General features: G+C 43.3%; 1 protein-coding gene across 5 annotated transcripts in view; it reads left to right on the top strand.

Annotated features, from left to right (window-relative positions):
- The window catches only part of EDC3 (enhancer of mRNA decapping 3), a 76492-nt gene extending 60645 nt beyond the window's left edge, over positions 1-15847 (top strand). For all 5 annotated transcript variants that reach the window (XM_044283242.1, XM_044283241.1, XM_044283238.1 and 2 more), the window contains 3 exons: positions 4953-5106; positions 13059-13276; positions 15109-15847. In XM_044283242.1, coding sequence (XP_044139177.1) covers positions 4953-5106; positions 13059-13276; positions 15109-15443 — 707 coding nt within the window. In that variant the 3' untranslated portion in view covers positions 15444-15847. The remainder of the gene's footprint in view (positions 1-4952; positions 5107-13058; positions 13277-15108) is intronic.
- The last annotated feature ends 1118 nt before the right edge of the window (positions 15848-16965 follow it).

Here is a 16965-nt window from a genome sequence, read left to right as displayed (position 1 = left end):
CACTATTTTACTCCAGTATATTTGGTATTACGAACTACTACATGAGCCATGCCAGAATTTGAGGGTGAGGGTGAAGCTGAGATATGGCTGATCCACTGAGAGCTGATTTCTGTTATAATTGTAATACGGGACGAAATCAGAATCAAAGGGAATGGGAAATTAAGGGAGGAAGGGCTAATTTTGACATTTTTGTGCATCTACAATGTTGAGAAATGTTCCTGTAACTTTTAAATCAGTCTGTTTGTAAATTTATTTTTTATTTTTTCGCGAGAGTGCAAAGTGTTTTGCACACGCGTGAGAAAAATCTGCATGTTTGGTACCCGAACCTGGACTTCTTCACAGAAGTTCGGGTTTAGGTTAGGTGTTGTGTAGATGTTATGATTTTCCCTTATAACATGGGTATAAGGGAAAATAATAGCATTCTTAATACAGAATGCTTGGTAAAATAGGGATGGAGGGGTTAAAAAAATAATGTAACTCTCCTTATCCAGTTGTTTGCGCAGCCCTGCTTCTCTTCCGTCTTCTTCTTTGATGCCCAGGAGGAAAAGGACCTGTGGCGACGTCACTTCGCTCATCACATGGTCCATCACATGATCTATCACCATGTGAAAGAGGCCTTAGTGTGTTCTCTCCTTGCTGCACTAGACAGGATCGAGATGGGCCCATGGACTTTCTATTGAAACTGTCTTTCTTCCTCTCCTGCAGAGAGAAGACTAAGTGAGCTAGAATTCGGTGGGGACCTCAGCGCTCAGACCCAATCAATCAAATGTTTTGATATGTCCCTATGACATATGAAAAGTTTACTGAAAGTACAGTGACCCTTGAAGGGCTTGTGCACACAGCTTTACAGATATATAATTATTATTATTTATTATTTTTGGTGCTATTTTTGAATTGTATTTTATAGGATCTCTAAAACCCTCTACTACTTGGGAGTTTAGACTTCTTAATTTGATTTTAACTGTGAGATCTGCAGTAGATGGTGTAGGACATCTGCCCATGGCTGCCTGTGTCCTGCTCTCTCCTGTGGGCATGGACAGCATGCTACTCGGCATGCTGCTGCCTCCCTGCTTCTGACAAGTATTCCAGAATCTGTCCCCTTAGGGCACTTTAAGGTCTGGTGCGTGCGCTTCCAAATATTTCCGCAGCCTATTGCTAGGGGTCCCTAGGTATTTAAGGCACCATCTCCATGTAGACAATGCCTGAGCTTTAAGGTTCCTTGTAACCATCAAAGGTGTTGAATTCTAGTGCTCCTGCGATTCTTCTGTATGTTGCCTGCGTTTGTTCCTGTCTGTACTCAGCCCTGTACTTGCCCTACCTGACAAGACTGCTCTTGTATTTTTCCAGCATTTTCTGTATCCCGAGCTGCTGGTGGGTCAGGTTAGGTCAACTGCCAACTACACCGGGACTATCCCAGGAGGTAGCAGATCCCTGTCAGGGGTTAAAGTGTGAATACCAGGAGAGCACCGAAATAACGCCCTTAGGATTAGCCTTACGGCAAACCGGGTAGATGCCACATTCACTGATCCGTAACAGATAGGATTTAAGCGCATGAATAAGAAGACAGGATTCAAAGGATCTCCAGTTCTTCAGGAGTTTTGTATTAATGGCTTATCCTCAGTAGAGGCCATCAATATCTGATTGGTGGTGGTCCAACACTCTACACGCCTGCCGATCAACTGTTCCCAAGTACCTCCTGCATTGGGACTTCACAGCTCAGAACTCCCTCCTGCAGAACAGCTTACTGCGGGGGGTTCTGGATATCAGAATCTTGTGGATAGGCCACCAATATAAAAATCCGGGAAAACCAGTTTAAGGTTTTTGTTTTTTTTTTTTTTTTTTTTTACACTGGTTGCCAATTGAAGCTGTAATCTGGAACCGGCGTTCCACTGATCACACCATGGACAAGCAAACACCTATTCACTGGATAATCCTATGTCAGCCTTGTTACCTACAGCAAGCAGAGGCCTAATGAAATTGTTCAGACACTGAATATTTTTGAAACTATTAGCAAATTGAGCAGGCTACATTGTCAGATCTCCCGATGCTGCACTGTCATGAGTGGGTTAACCCAGAGGTTAATGTATGAATGAGCACTCGTGTGAATGGAGGGTATGTTGCGTGTGGCATGCGAACAGCTGTAGAAGGCAGGTGCAGTTGGACTAACCTGTCTGACAACTCATTATCTTTTTTTTTCATGTATTTACCTTGTCAAGGAAGTCAGTATTTAGTTAGATTTTTATTCATGTAGGATGTCAGGATTGTGCACATAGGTTAATATTGGGATAAACTATCCAGAGATGACATAGTCCATATCTCCAAATCACATAGGCTCCAGGATCAGTTTAACTGGGTATGTGACGTTTAAAGTAGATTTTTGCCGTATTTATAGTATATTCCAATGGAAACGGTTTAGTCCTTACTTGCCTTTGGTGTTTTCTGTGCTACTTTTTCACTCTTCTATCTTGGTTAACCGTTTGAGTGCAGTTGCATAAGGGTACAGGGTAGAAGAGCAAGCTTTTGGCTAATGGTGAGTTCTCTGAACATAACGTGACAAGGAGACCTAGTCGTGCCAGAAGTCACCAGCTGCCTCTATTTGAGGTGAGAGGTTTGGCTGCATGCCTTGCCTCTTGTGCCAATTCCTAATCACAGCTGCCAGGCTTTCGTGCAGTAGAACAACAGACTCTGCTCCCCATGTGACTCGGGTGGCACCCATAGTTAAGTTAGTCTACACTGTGTTGCACGCAAGTCTGTAAGATGTGTGAGGAAACACATGGTCTGTTAATGCCATATCTTTCCTTATCAGAATGCTGGCCCTATTGAACTCAGCCCTTTGTCCCTTTTTAGTTTACACACTTAATTGAAATATTGCAGTCAGGAAAGAGATTAATTACAAGTTCACTTTTTACCAACTTTGGTTGGTTGTAAGAACGGTCATTCATGCCATGACCATGTGTGTTTTGAAATCAATGGGAGTGACAGACGGGAATAGTCTTGTGTGAAAAATCTTCATCTTCATGAGCACTTCCTTAGCAGGAGGATGCATATTTACAATTGGGCTAATGCATCTCAATATATCGCCTCCAGCCCTTGTTACACTCGTTCTCAGACACTGGCTTGTGAAAATGTATGTATGAAGATTCGATTGGCAGATTATTGGCCCATCTAAACACTGCATAGATCAGCCGAAAATAGACAGATGCGCTTGGTCGTTATACATTTGGCCCCATTTCAGGCCATGTAAAAGGACCATCTGAGAAGATCTATAGGACAAAAACAACAAATGCAAAAAAATAAATAAATGGTGCTGCAAATAGTAACATCAGTAATGCAAAAAAACACTGGATGATGTAAATGCGCCCAAATTCTGTCTCCAGCTGAGCCAGAATTTTAGCACAGGAGCCATGCATTATGCGGGGGAGGGGGGTAAAGGGTGTGACATAGCTCTGATGGGGTAATTGCTAAATATCTGCTAAAATTGCAGCAAAATTCAAGCGCTTGATTTGGGGTACAACGTAATCCATCTAATAGGTTGTATAAAGTAAAAGTAGACTGTCTGAAGGTGTGCCCGATTTTATCATCCAGCATCCACCACTATGATACATCTGGTGCATTTCTAGACTATCTAGTTTAGGCTACTTTCACGTCTGTGTTTTCCTTTCCGGTTTTGAGACCCTGCAGAGGATCTCAAAACCAGAGGAAAACCCTTCAGTTTTGTCCCCATTCATTGTTAATGGGGACAAAACTGGTGCACTCCATTCTGGTTTGTTCAGAGTGCATTCCGTTCCAGTTTGTTGTGTTCCCATGCCGGACACAAAACCAAGCAATATTTTTGTATGCAGCACGGGACATTGAACATGCTGGATCCGGCACCAAAAACCATGTTAATCAGTGGTGCCGGATCCTTACAATGTTCATTTTCGATATGCAACCGGATCTGTTCTGAACGGATGCAGCCAGTTATATTATTCAAACGGATGCGTTTTTTCTGTGGTTTTTCTGTGGATCAGCGAAAACGGAGACGTGACAGTAGCCTTAAAGTGTAACTGTTTCGGTTTATTTTTAATATTGTGTTGGGACAGGGATGTTGAACATTTTTGTAAGATACTTTTATTAGGGTAAGGTGTTTCTTTGGATTAGAAAATGTGTAAAGAGTTTTCCTATCAAAACTGAACAGCGTTGCTAAGGAGTCTTCAGCATTCTACTGAGCCCTGAAGACCCCTGTGTGTACAGAAGCTTCCACTACCCCCATCCCGGACGGTGCATACGTGCCCGAACTATCACTGCCCATCAATCCCGCCTATCTCAGTTGTTACACATGAGCATCCTAATTAGCACTGAAGATGCTGAAGTCAGTTAGAACTTTGCTAAGAAGACTCTCTTTATACCCTTTATTTTTATTTTTTTAAAAATAAGCCAAAACGACAGTTACACTTTAAAGTTGTTCTCTGGGAATGATTTAAATTGGCCGCCAGCAACCTGTCCTAGAATGTGATTAGGACTGGATGCCTCCAATTGCAGAGCTGTCTAGAGGGCTTAAGGGGTGTCATTTCGCTCCACACTATGCTTTGCCACCTGCATATACTACACATAGGTGAGTGTTTGTCAGGCTGCTCAGACATGATGGCATATCATAGGCAGGGGTACATAATAACCATCTATTGTAGAACAGTGTAGTTAGCCCCCCCCCCCCCCCCCCCCCCCTTCAATGGCAATGGATGACTATTGTTAAAACCATTGTGACTGGAGTCCATAAATATATGGATAAATTAGTTCCAAAGCTGCACACATGCCAGGTGGGCCCTACGGGCTATGGCGCCCCCATTCTCTTGATCATGGGGGTCTCGGCGCTAGGACCCCTGCTGATCTAATAGTTATGCCATATCCTGGGATAGCTTTAAATAACTGAAATACCCTTTTAATGTTTCCTTGATCTTTTCTTTACTCCACAGATTCAGGTCTGGTGGTACCCAGCATCTCGTATGGATTGCACAAGAAGCTCTTAAGTGTGGCGGAGAAGCATGGCCTGACAGTTGAGAAACGGTTGGAAATATCAGGAGTTTGTGCCAGTCAAATGGCACTGACGCTACTTGGTGGACCCAACAGGTGAGCTGATAATGAATGACTTGGCATGAGGAAATGTTATTTAGTGAGAATGTGAACGTTTTTTTGCACTTGACATATCTGGCCATTAGATTTCTGTTACATGTGGGTTATAACATTTGGAAAACTACTAAAATGTGCCCTTTCTAATTTGTTGTGTAAGATTAGGCTAAGTTGTTTGGAACTATCATGTTAAAGGGCATCTGTCAGCAGATTTGTACCTATGAAACCGGCTGACCTCTGTTTTGGTCCCATGTTCATATGTGCCTACATTGCTGAGAAAAATTATGTTTTAAAAAATGCAAATGAGTCTTTAAGAGCAACTGAGGCATTGCTGTTACACCTAGAGGCTCTGCTCTCTGGAACTTCCTAATGCCTGGCCCTGTCAAAGTGAAGAGGTCACGGAAGCCGTGCCCATCAGAACACAGCTCCTCTCCTCCATGTCTCTCCACCTGCTAGCCTAGCCTAACCTCTTCGATGTCATCAAGATGCTGCCTCAAATCTCAAACGGGCGCTCATCTCCTCTGTGTGCGCCTGCGCTATCTGTGAGCATTAGCTTCTTCGACTGAACTGTGCATGTGCTAATAGTACATGCAGTTCATTTGACCCGGGACCGGCTGTCTTCCTGACATGGGCTGTTCAGTTGAAGCAGCAGAGGCCCCCAGAAGTTCAGATGCACACATAAAGGAGCTGTGTGCCTGTGCAAGATTTAGCTCAGACTAGGCAAGGAGGTGGAGAGAAGCGGACTGGAGGAGTGGGGCTCTGTTCTGATGGGTGCTACGCTGTGATGCAAAGGGTTAAACATGGTTGTTGGTGGTGACAGACTCCCTTTGAGGTCTAAGAATCCAGTGAAGCATCTGGCTACAGATGACCAATCCTCAGGACAGGTTTTAAATATCAGATGGGTGATGTCCAAAACTCCACAGCCCCACCGATCAGCCGTTTGCTGCTGCTGCTGCTCCTGCTCCAGGGCCTAACAGTGTACAGAGCGAAAGTAAAAGGTACAGTACACTATATATAGTTTCTGGCTTTGGCATATTGAAATTCAGCCCTGTGGATAAAGTCCTTGAAGCCGGACAACCCCTTTTAAAGGGAACCTGTCACCTGGATTTTGGGTATAGAGCTGAGGACATGGGCTGCTAGGTCTCCGCTAGCACATCCGCAATACCCAGTGCCCATAGCTCTGTGTGCTTTTATTGTGTGTAAAAAAAAGAAAAAAAAATATTTTATTTTAATATATGTAAATGAACCTTAGATGAGTCCTGTCCAGCGTTCTCTGATTCTGAGCCCAGCCACGCACACTGCGAAGGAGCCCGCATCCTCCCAATCTCCTCCTTGCCCCATGACGTCGCAAAGCTAGAGCACCACATGTGCAGATGCGCGATGCGCATGTGCAGTTCGTTCCGAGGCTGATGCCAGCACAGGGAAGGAACACTATGTTAACACTACGCATGTGCTAGCTTGCGCGTTGCGAAATTATGGCGCTCTAGCTTTGTGATTTCGGGGAGCAAGGAGGAGGTTTGGAGTATGCGGGGTGGTGCTGGGCTCCTTCACAGTGTGCGTGGCTGGGCTCCGGAAAAGTTAGTAGCCTCATTTACATATATATAGAATTGTTTTTTTCTACACAAGAAAAGCACACAGAGCTATGGGGACTGGATATTGCAGATGTGCTAGCGGCCATCTAGCAGCCCATGTCCTCAGCTCTATACACAAAATCCAAGTGACAGATTCCCTTTAAAGTTTGTCAGCATATTATATAATACATTAAAAGTTGCCATAAAAAAAACTCGTCCTGCAGAGAACAAAACCCTCGTGTCAACTGAAGGATAGAAAAAGTTTTGCCCCTTGGATTGTAAGGGTAAAAAATTAAAAGAAAAATTAGCTGGTTCCTACGGAGTTAAATCTTGCAATATTCACACCATGTATCATGTGGCCAAGTTACGTGACTGAAGTCACTATTCACACTTAACTTTCCCTTCAATCAGTAAACTTAGTCTGGTGGGTTGTGACCAGATCTAGAGGATAAAGACTGAAACTAGTTTTGTGTGACCCAAAGAGCTCTCATCTGTGGCTGATATGTGGGTCACACACAACTATAGTCTTGTTGATGCCAGCGGTTGCAGATGATACCACTGGGACTCAATTTTGCCAAAGGTTTGAAGGCATAAACACAATCTGGCACGTATCTCTAGGAAAGTGTACTGTTGGGAAATTTTCTTGACTAGCATCAAGCACTTTGACCATTGGATGCTCCTCACATAGTCCAGTTCTCAGCCACTTAGGATCTATGGCCAGTATAAGGTATAACACTCTTTCAGTATTAGGAGGCGATACAATTTAGATGTACTGGTTTCCTTTATGAGGATCATTCTGAGCACTCTGGGCCATGAAAGGCAAGCAAGTTGTACAAAAGCCTGAATCTCTAACTGTATCAATATTTGAGTTGCCAAACCGATGTCTAGTCTTAAAACTGGGAACTGGGCCACCAAGCGTGCGAGATAAGGAGAGGACTGGAGCCAGTTCTACAGCCTGGCCTCTATTTCCCACTGTTTAAAGTGATACAAGTCTGCCTGGAATGTTCTTCTCACACGCGATGCAGATCTTCTGCCCTCCTTTCATCCTGCTCTCACACCACTCCGGTAATACCAGTTCTGCTCAAGGCTTCAGAGTACAAACCAATTTAGCAAGGTCGTGCTTAGCAAGCCTTGCGTGTGTATAAACAAGCACAAATAAATTACTAGGTGTGGGCTGGTCTTCAGAGTGTGAATAAACCGGATATCATTATTGCTGTATGAAGCACACCGACACCTCCTGGGACATAACATTCAGTGCCTGCTAACTGTCTCGTAACATAATAATTTTCCTAATAAAAGGCCATCTCGTTATGCAAATTGTCTTCTTTACTACTGTGTAATGTATATAGTGGTGTCATTGAGACCCATTTTTTTTTTTTTTTTTTTTTTTTTTTTATGTAATGTCTGTACTACTTGGTATTATTACCAAGAATTATTATACAAGGGGAGTTAGATTTTGAGCCACACTGGGAAAGAGTGCATTTACACATTCAGATAATGCATTTGATTTGGTAATTTGTTGCTGATCTTGGGGTCAAATATCGGACTGGATTTTAATTGCCGGTCCGGGTTTTTGGCAGCACCTGGCTGTCCTTAAATAGGCAGCTGGACTCAGCGGCAGGATCTCTGTTCTGGGATCTGAGGCTTGGTGCCAGGTTGGAGGGCTGAGACCCATGGGCCAAGAAAACAGGCCCGCTAAAGCCTGCCGTGGACTGCTGGAGGCAGAACTGACATCAAGGTGACTTGTCTTATATGAACTTTCCAATTTGTCTGAAGGAACACCAAGATGTACTTTCCATTGTGTGTGAGGTAAACACCAAGACTGCAAAGTAACGCATTGTTTTGTGCACTTGCTTCAAGTGTGAATAAACACTGAAGTTTTGCGTTAAGAACTTGTATTTTGCCTCTGTACTGCGTCCGCTTACCCTATCTACCAGAGCAAAACCCCACAATTGGTGGAGGATTCGGGCAAACGCAATGACGCAGTGTGATCGGCAAAGTACTTGCATTAAACCCACTAAATTTCAACCCGTGACCCTCGACAAAATGGAGGCCATAATGAAGGCTATTGTGGAGGCTAACCAGCAACAACTAGAGGTTAACAGGCAGCAGCAAGCAACAAACCAGCTGTTGTTACAACACGATGGCTATACAGACGGCAGGAACATCCCAAAGCGTCAATTATGACCAATGAAACCCATCTGGGATGTACCCACTATGGGCCTGGCTCCGTTAGTCTGCTGGCGGTGTCAGGAGCATGGCCATGTAAGGGCTGACTGTCCTCATCGGGTTGAGCCCATGGACACTAATTGTGGTTGCTGTCAGTCGTTATATGCTAGGAGGCTGTGTTCAGCGGGTACACAGGAATCTCTAGACCACTTGTGCCAGGTGGAAGTGGGAGACACTCAAGCGGAGGCGCTACTGGACTCATGATGCCTGGTGACCCTAGTAAGGGCTACCCTAGTGCGGTCCACTGAGTATACTGGCTGGAAAGTAGGGGTGATGTGCATCAATGGAGATGTAAAAGACTGCCCCACAGCGCTGGTGTCTTTAACCACGGTAACTGGCAGGTGGACCCACAAGATGGCATTCGCCACAAATTTACACTACCACTAAAATATGGTGTGCCCCAGGGCTCAATCCTATCCCCTTTGTTGTTTTACCATATACATGCTGCCACTCAGGGAAAATCATCCAAAAAAAAAAACTGTCTAACATACCACTGCTATGCTGATGACATCCAGCTATATATGTCATTCAAAACCCGATATGACAAACCCGATTATCCCAAAAATAAACACATGCTTAGCCGAGCTTCAGGAGTGGATGAATGGAAACTGGCTTAAACTAAATGCTGACAAAACAGAGGTTCTTGTCATCGGAGGCCAGTGCCTAAAGGCAAAACGGCTCCAGACACAGTCAACACCACTGAGGGTAGGGAACTCAGACCTTACTAGCTCCAACACTCTGCGCAGCTTGGGTTTACTGATGGATAAGGAGTTAAACCTTAGGAACCAAATTTCAGCTGTGGTGAAACACTCCTTTTTTCACCTAAGGAATATTGCAAAAATTCTGAAGATCTTCCAACCCTAGTTCACGCCTTCATCACATCCCGGCTGGACTATTGCAATGCTCTCTATGTAGGCCTTCCTAATAAAGACCTACACTGCCTGCAGCTAGTACAGAATGCTGCCGCAAGACAACAATGCTGTTAACAAGCCAACCCCTCCACTGTCACATAACACCAATCCTCTGCTCACTACACTGGTTACCCATAATATGGAGAATTATTTTCACAATTGGCATGCTAACATCCAAATCAGTACACGACCTAGGCCCTGGATACCTGAAGGTTTTTGTTGCATCTGCGTCACACTTCACACAACCTCAGATCAAAAGGATCCAATAACTTGACCATCCCCAGAATTCAACTAGAAACCTTTTGGAGCCAGAGCTTTCTGTCATGCTGCCCCTACCTTGTGGAATGCCCTGCCAAACGCAATCAAGACAGCTCCAATCCTGGACACATTTAAATCAAAACTGAAAAGCCACCCGTTTAGCCTGGCATTTACGATCGCATAACTTTTCCCCCCTGTACATATCACTATGTTACCGATCTGAGACCACCTTATGCACTTTGATTCCTACGGGAGAAAAGCGCTTTACAAATGTTTTGTTGTTGTTGTACACTACAAACTCATAATAGGCAGAGACTTTCCGGGCTTCCCGGCCATATGGCCTGTTGTGAGAGTTACTGATACCCGTGAGTCAGGGTAAACCCAGGAGATTGGCCTTGTTCAGGAGGAAGGCCAGAACCCTGGGAACCTGAGACTGAAGGGCCAGCAGTAGGGATGACCGCCACTTCGGTGGCAGAGGGGACAGCCTCGCTGAGTGTAATGGTGGGAGATGTGGAGGACTTGCCACCAGGTCCTGAGTTGGCAGACCTCAACGTCTCCGGGGATAATTTCGGTACAGCACAACACCAGGACCCAACCCTATCTCGAGTCTGGGAGAATTTGGTAAACAGCTAGCCCCCAGCACCTTTTCTGTAGTCCCTTTTAGTACCTCTCCTGATCATCGAGGTACCGTTTGAGCGAATCGCTATGGACCTCATAGGTCCAGTACCAAAGTCCGCTAGACGACACCAACATACTTGGTAGTCCTCGATTACGCCACTCGGTATCCGGAGGGGGTGCCACTGCTACATATAGCGTCCAAACTTATAGTTAAAGAGTTAAAAGAGATATTTTCCCGAGTGGGGCTACCTAAAGAGGTTCTGACTGACCAGGGGACCCCTTTTATATCCAAAGTCATGAGGGAACGCTCACATCAAACGGCTACGAACGTCCGTTTATCATCTGCAGACTGACTGCCTGGTAGAAAGGTTTAACCAAACATTAAAAAACATGTTAAGAGTAGTGTCTAAGGATTGGGAAGGACTGGGACCTCCTTCTGTCCTATCTTATGTTTGCAGTGCGAGAGGTGCCCCAGGCCTCTTCTGGGTTCTCGCCCATCAAACTGCTATATCGCAGACATCCTTGTGATCTGTTGGACATAGCCAAAGAGGCATGGTGGCAACAACCCACACCACACAAAAGCGTTATTGAATACGTCACCCAGATGCAGGAACATATGGAAACATTGTTGCCTCTTGTAAGAAAGCATATGGAGGCAGCTCCGCAAGCTCAAAGTCTGATCTATAATCGGCAGGCTCTGTTCCAAATCTTTAACATGGGAATTCCTGCCTAGGTGGTAGGGACTATATATCTGTTCTATTTCTCATTAATGCAATTATCTAGTCAACCAATCGCATGGCAATTGCTTCAATGCATGTAGGTTTGTGGTCCTGGTCAAGACAATCTCTTGAACTCCAAACTGAATGTCAGAATGGGAAAGAAAGGTGATTTAAGCAACTTTGAGCGTGGCATGGTTGTTGGTGCCAGGTGGGCCAGTCTGAGTATTTCACAATCTGCTCAGTCACTGGGATTTTCACGCACAACCATTTCTAGGGTTTACAAAGAATGGTGTGAAAAGGGAAAAACATCCAGTATGCGGCAGTCCTGTGGGCGAAAATGCCTTGTTGATGCTAGAGGTCAGAGGAGAATGGGCCGACTTATTCAAGCTGATAGAAGAGCAACATTGACTGAAATAACCACTCGTTGCAACCGAGGTATGCAGCAAAGCATTTGTGAAGCCACAACACGCACAACCTTGAGGCGGGTGGGCTACAACAGCAGAAGACCCCACTGGGTACCACTCATCTCCACTACAAATAGGAAAAAAAGGCTACAATTTGCACGAGCTCACCAAAATTGGACTGTTGAAGACTGGAAAAATGTTGCCTGGTCTGAGTCTCGATTTCTGTTGAGACATTCAAATGGTAGAGTCCGAATTTGGCGTAAACAGAATGAGAACATGTATCCATCATGCCTTGTTACCACTGTGCAGACTGGTGGTGGTGTAATGGTGTGGGGGATGTTTTCTGGGCACACTTTAGGCCCCTTAGTGCCAATTGGCCATCGTTTAAATGCCATGGGCTACCTGAGCAGTTCTGAAGGCAAAAGGGGGTCCAACACCGTATTAGTATGGTAATTCTTTAGGGGGGAAGGGGGGTGTGTATGTATGTATGTGTATGTGTGTGTGTGTGTGTATATATATATATATATATATATATATATATATATATATATATATATATATATATATATATATATATATATATATATATATATATCTATCAGTTCCGTCGCCGGAACTGCCTGCCGGATTCTGGGTTCATCCGGAAAACGGATCTGGCTTTTTTTTTTTGTTTGTTTGCACATGAGTAGACCGTAAGGACGGATTGCAGTATTTTGAATGCCGGATCCGGCATTTCAGCAAGTGTTCCGGATTTTTGGCCGGAGATAAAACCGTAGCATGCTGCGGTATTATCTCTGTCCTGAACAGTCAAAAAGACTGAACTGAAGACAGATTGCTCTCCATTCAGAATGCATGGGGCTAAAACTGATCAGTTCTTTTCCGGTATAGAGGCCCTAGGAAGGAACTCTATGCCTGAAAAGAAAAACTATAGTGTGAAAGTACCCTAAGTATGTATGTGTTAACGTCAGTGTGTGTATGACATGGCAGTACTATAGATATGTTACATTATATTTTATGGGGGTGACAAATTGAAGTGGTGAGTGTCTGTGTTTAGATTGTGGCACACTGAAATCTTTGATCTAGGAGGTGATGAAACGCCAAACTACTGGTTAGTCTGTGATGTACTTCTTGGGTTAGTTTTGATAGAGCAGGACGTAGACCAGTATCTTAGCTTCCACAATAATTAATGTATTAGTTTGTTTAGCTATTTGTGTCATTTGTATTTCTTTCATATATTTTCAGGCTTAATCCTAAAAATGTTCACCAGCGACCTACTGTTGCCTTTCTGTGTGGGCCGCACATTAAAGGGGCTCAGGGAATAAGCTGTGGTCGGCACTTGGCCAATCATGATGTAGATATTATCCTCTTCCTACCAAATTTTGTGAAGATGTTGGAGCCTGTTACCAACGAGCTAAATCTGTTTTGTCAGACCGAAGGCAAGCAAGTGTCAAATGTAAAAGGTGAGTGCTTTACTTGGGTGAAGAGGTTAGATTGTATCTGGATAGTGCTTGATTTTCCAAATGTATGCCAGAAAGACTCGCTGACATAACTCTGAAGGCCTCATTACACTTTAGACTATTTGACCAAACCTACCATTTTCAACAGCAGCTGCCAACAATCTGTGTATGGAGAGCTCCTGACTTCCAACAGATGTATTTTTTTTAAGGGTAACTAAACTTTTAAACAACTTCATTTAAAAATGTTGCTGTTGTCTTCCAAATAAATTTTGTAATATACTTTATAAATTTTGCCTTTTTACTAAATAGGCAGCTAAACTTTGGCTCTCCTAAGTGCTTTAGAAATCAGTACGTTTGTACGCTGCTCACATGTGAATGTGTGTATGGATTCCACTGTACTAGTAGAATGGGGCCAATGCTAGCTCTGTACCGATTGTTGCTCCTGCTTGTGCCCTCTGATCTTGGCTAAATCCTGGCACAGCACCTACTGATGCACTATGTTAGGATTAGCCAAGATCTGGGGGCACAAGCAGGAGCAAATGTACTGATTCTAAAGCGCTTAGGGGAGCTGAAGTTCAGCTGCCCATTTCTTTAGTAAAAAGGCAAAATCCATTAATAAAGTAGCGTATAGTAGAAAAATTATTTTTAGGACATTTGCAATATTTTTAATTAAAGTTGTTTTAAAAGGGGGGCGGAGGAGGATCATGTGCTTTTGAATTTCAATGCCCAGTCTGATAGTTCTGCCAGAGGCCAGCAGCTTTCTCCTCTTTTCCCATTTAATAATACATGTTAGCTGAACCATCCCCTGGCCAACAGCTGAAGGTGTGTAGGCACCAGAAGACAGGGATTATAAAATTGAATTCAGTCTCTGAATAGAGCAAACTTACGTTCATCTGCCCATAGTCAGTTCTGCAGTACAACTACTGAGGTTGTGAGCCCTTGGTAACTGCCTAGCACTGCTCAGTAAAGGTACACAACCACACGGCGCTGTCAAGCTGCATTGGTGATGCACATGTGATATAAAATTCCTATCTCCAAGGTAGATGAACAAAACATTACACACTATAGGGAAGTTTTTTTTCTGTAGTATATTAACGGTAAAGCAGATTGGACACAGCTTTTTGTCTTAAATGGGTATTCCGGTTGTTAAAAGTTTATTCTCTATCCACAGGATAGGGGATAACCATTATATCTCTGGGGTCCTACTTTTGGGCCCATAACACGAACAGGTACCCCATACCCATCAGAGCACCCTGAAATGAACAGAGTGATAGGTCGGGCATGCAAACTGCCGCTCTGCTCATTTCTATGGGAGTCCAGAAGACAGTGCTTGGATATTCTTGGCACTCCCATGGGGGAATGGAGTGGCAGTGCACAAGCTCGACCTGCCGTTCTGTTCATTTGGGGGCATTACGAGGGGTAGGGGGTTGTAATTGCAGGGGTAGGACCCTCACTGATAGTTATGCCCTATCCTGTGGATAGGGGATTAGGTTTAACAACCAGAATAACAACTGTGTTTGCTTTCCCCAAAAAAGCAGGTCATACAAATTTGTCAAAGCCACAAGCAGAAGGCACTTATTTTACTGGTGTGCAAAAGAAGGACTAGAACAAGTAATGTTCTGCTTCTCTCAGTGCAGTGCTGCCATCTTGTGGCTTTTATGTATAATGCAATAAATCACAAATTTTTACGCCTCACGTTCGGGTCACAAATTTTACCTTTTTGAAATTGGATATGTTGTATTGCTGATATAGTGCATCGTATGTTCTGACTAATGTTTTGTTTAAATTGATTTTTTTTTTTTTTGCTGTATTAAACCTAGTTATGTTTTTTCCAGATCTTCCAGATTGCCCTGTAGACCTGGTTATTAATTGCCTCGATTGCCATGAAAATGCCTTCCTGCAAGACCAACCATGGTACAGATCAGCTGTGGACTGGGCCAATCGGAATCGAGCCCCAGTGCTTAGCATTGACCCTCCAGTGGGAGACCTGGAGCAGGGTATCCATGCCAAGTGGTCTCTAGAGCTAGGACTCCCACTAGCCCTTGGTGAGCAGGCTGGGAGAGTTTACCTGTGTGACATTGGCATTCCCCAGAAGGTTTTCAGAGAGGTTGGAATCAGCTATCATTCACCCTTTGGCTGCAAATTTGTCATTCCTTTGCATTCCATGTAGGAATAATATGACCTGCAAGTCTTATAATAACACACCCCCTTCAAGATGGTGCTTTATTGTGGGCACAGAACTGCCACTGACGTCCCTCGTCACCCAAATAGTAATAGCTTTGTGCAGGGCAACCTAATTCTGGCCACAGTCACTGATTATTAAGGAGACAGGTTTGTTGTTTTTGTTTGTTTTTTGTCTTGCCCTCTCATAGCAGCCAAGTAAAACAATTTAAGAAGTGCACTTCCTAATGAGAAATGAAGGGTTTTTTATTTTATTTTTTTGTAATATAAGTCCTGGTTTAAACAGACTTTGAATTCTTGTTACTGTGTAGCATTACCAGCTGTTCATTGCCTTTGCCATGTTATCACTTAAATAATGTGGTATGTACCAAATGAAGCACTTGGTGTTCTGTGTATGTATGGTGTGGTTTGTTTTTATTTCTCGGTGGGCGGGGTACCTATGCTCATGTTCACAAGTAACACCTATATATCGATAACACAAAATCGATTATTAACAATAGTTGATATCACACTGACCCTGGGTGGATAAAAATCAATTATTTAAAAAAAATATTTTAAAAATCGTATTTTCTTTTATTTACATCGGATTGTTTTTTTTTATCAGTTTTTTTTTTTTATTTTGAATGCTTTTTGAGGAAATTATATTACCATCCAAAGGTTATTCCATCATAAAATAAAGATTTGTTTTTTAACTATGTAGAATAAGGCTGTATATAACTAATAGTTATTCTAAAAATCTTTATCTACGTGCATATTATAAGTTATACCAGCAAGAATTAGTCTTTATGTAGAAACTATCATTTAAATCAAGCCTTATTGACTAGTGATTTAAATCAAATCCACCCTGCACTAACCCCTCCACAGATCACAGGACGTGCCTAGAAAACGCATAGAAGTCGATGGGGTCAGCTCCTGTCCATTGTTCATGTAGCTGCTCTGAAAAGACAGGAAGTCTTTTTACGTTTTTAGGTCTCGTGACCAGTATGAACATTACAGGGAGAAAAACAAAGCTCACCAAATATTAAAAAAATATGTTTTAACATAAAGGAAATGTGTCATCAGAAAATAACCTATTTCAATCACTTTTTTTAAGTCCTGTTACAGACTCTACATGTAGTCCTCCTGTAGTTTATCAGAACTGGAAGTTAAAGCACCATATACTATATAACTTAACCACTTCTGATGAACCGCGGAAGGACTACCTGTTACATCTGTAGCATACTATTAAACGAGGACTTGTATTATGGTCTTGTTATTTGGTCCCACAACAAGACTTCTTTAAATAAACTCCATGATGTGTTGCTATTCAGGTAAAGGCCCCTTCACATGGTGCATGGTAGCAAGCTATTGTTGGGAAGGAAGCATTCCGATGAATGAGCGTTTTGCATGTTTATTGGGTAATCAGTGGCACCTTTTAAACTAGCAGATTATTGCTAATGAGCGTCCATACAAACGCGCTTTAGCGATAATCTGCTCAACATCAGGCAGTTTAAAGGGCCTTTAATGCATTT

This window comes from Bufo gargarizans, chromosome 2, assembly GCF_014858855.1.
Source record: "Bufo gargarizans isolate SCDJY-AF-19 chromosome 2, ASM1485885v1, whole genome shotgun sequence".
Classification (NCBI taxonomy): Eukaryota; Metazoa; Chordata; class Amphibia; order Anura; family Bufonidae; genus Bufo; species Bufo gargarizans.
Note: the sequence above shows the minus strand (reverse complement) of the source record. Positions and strands in the feature narration are given on the sequence as shown.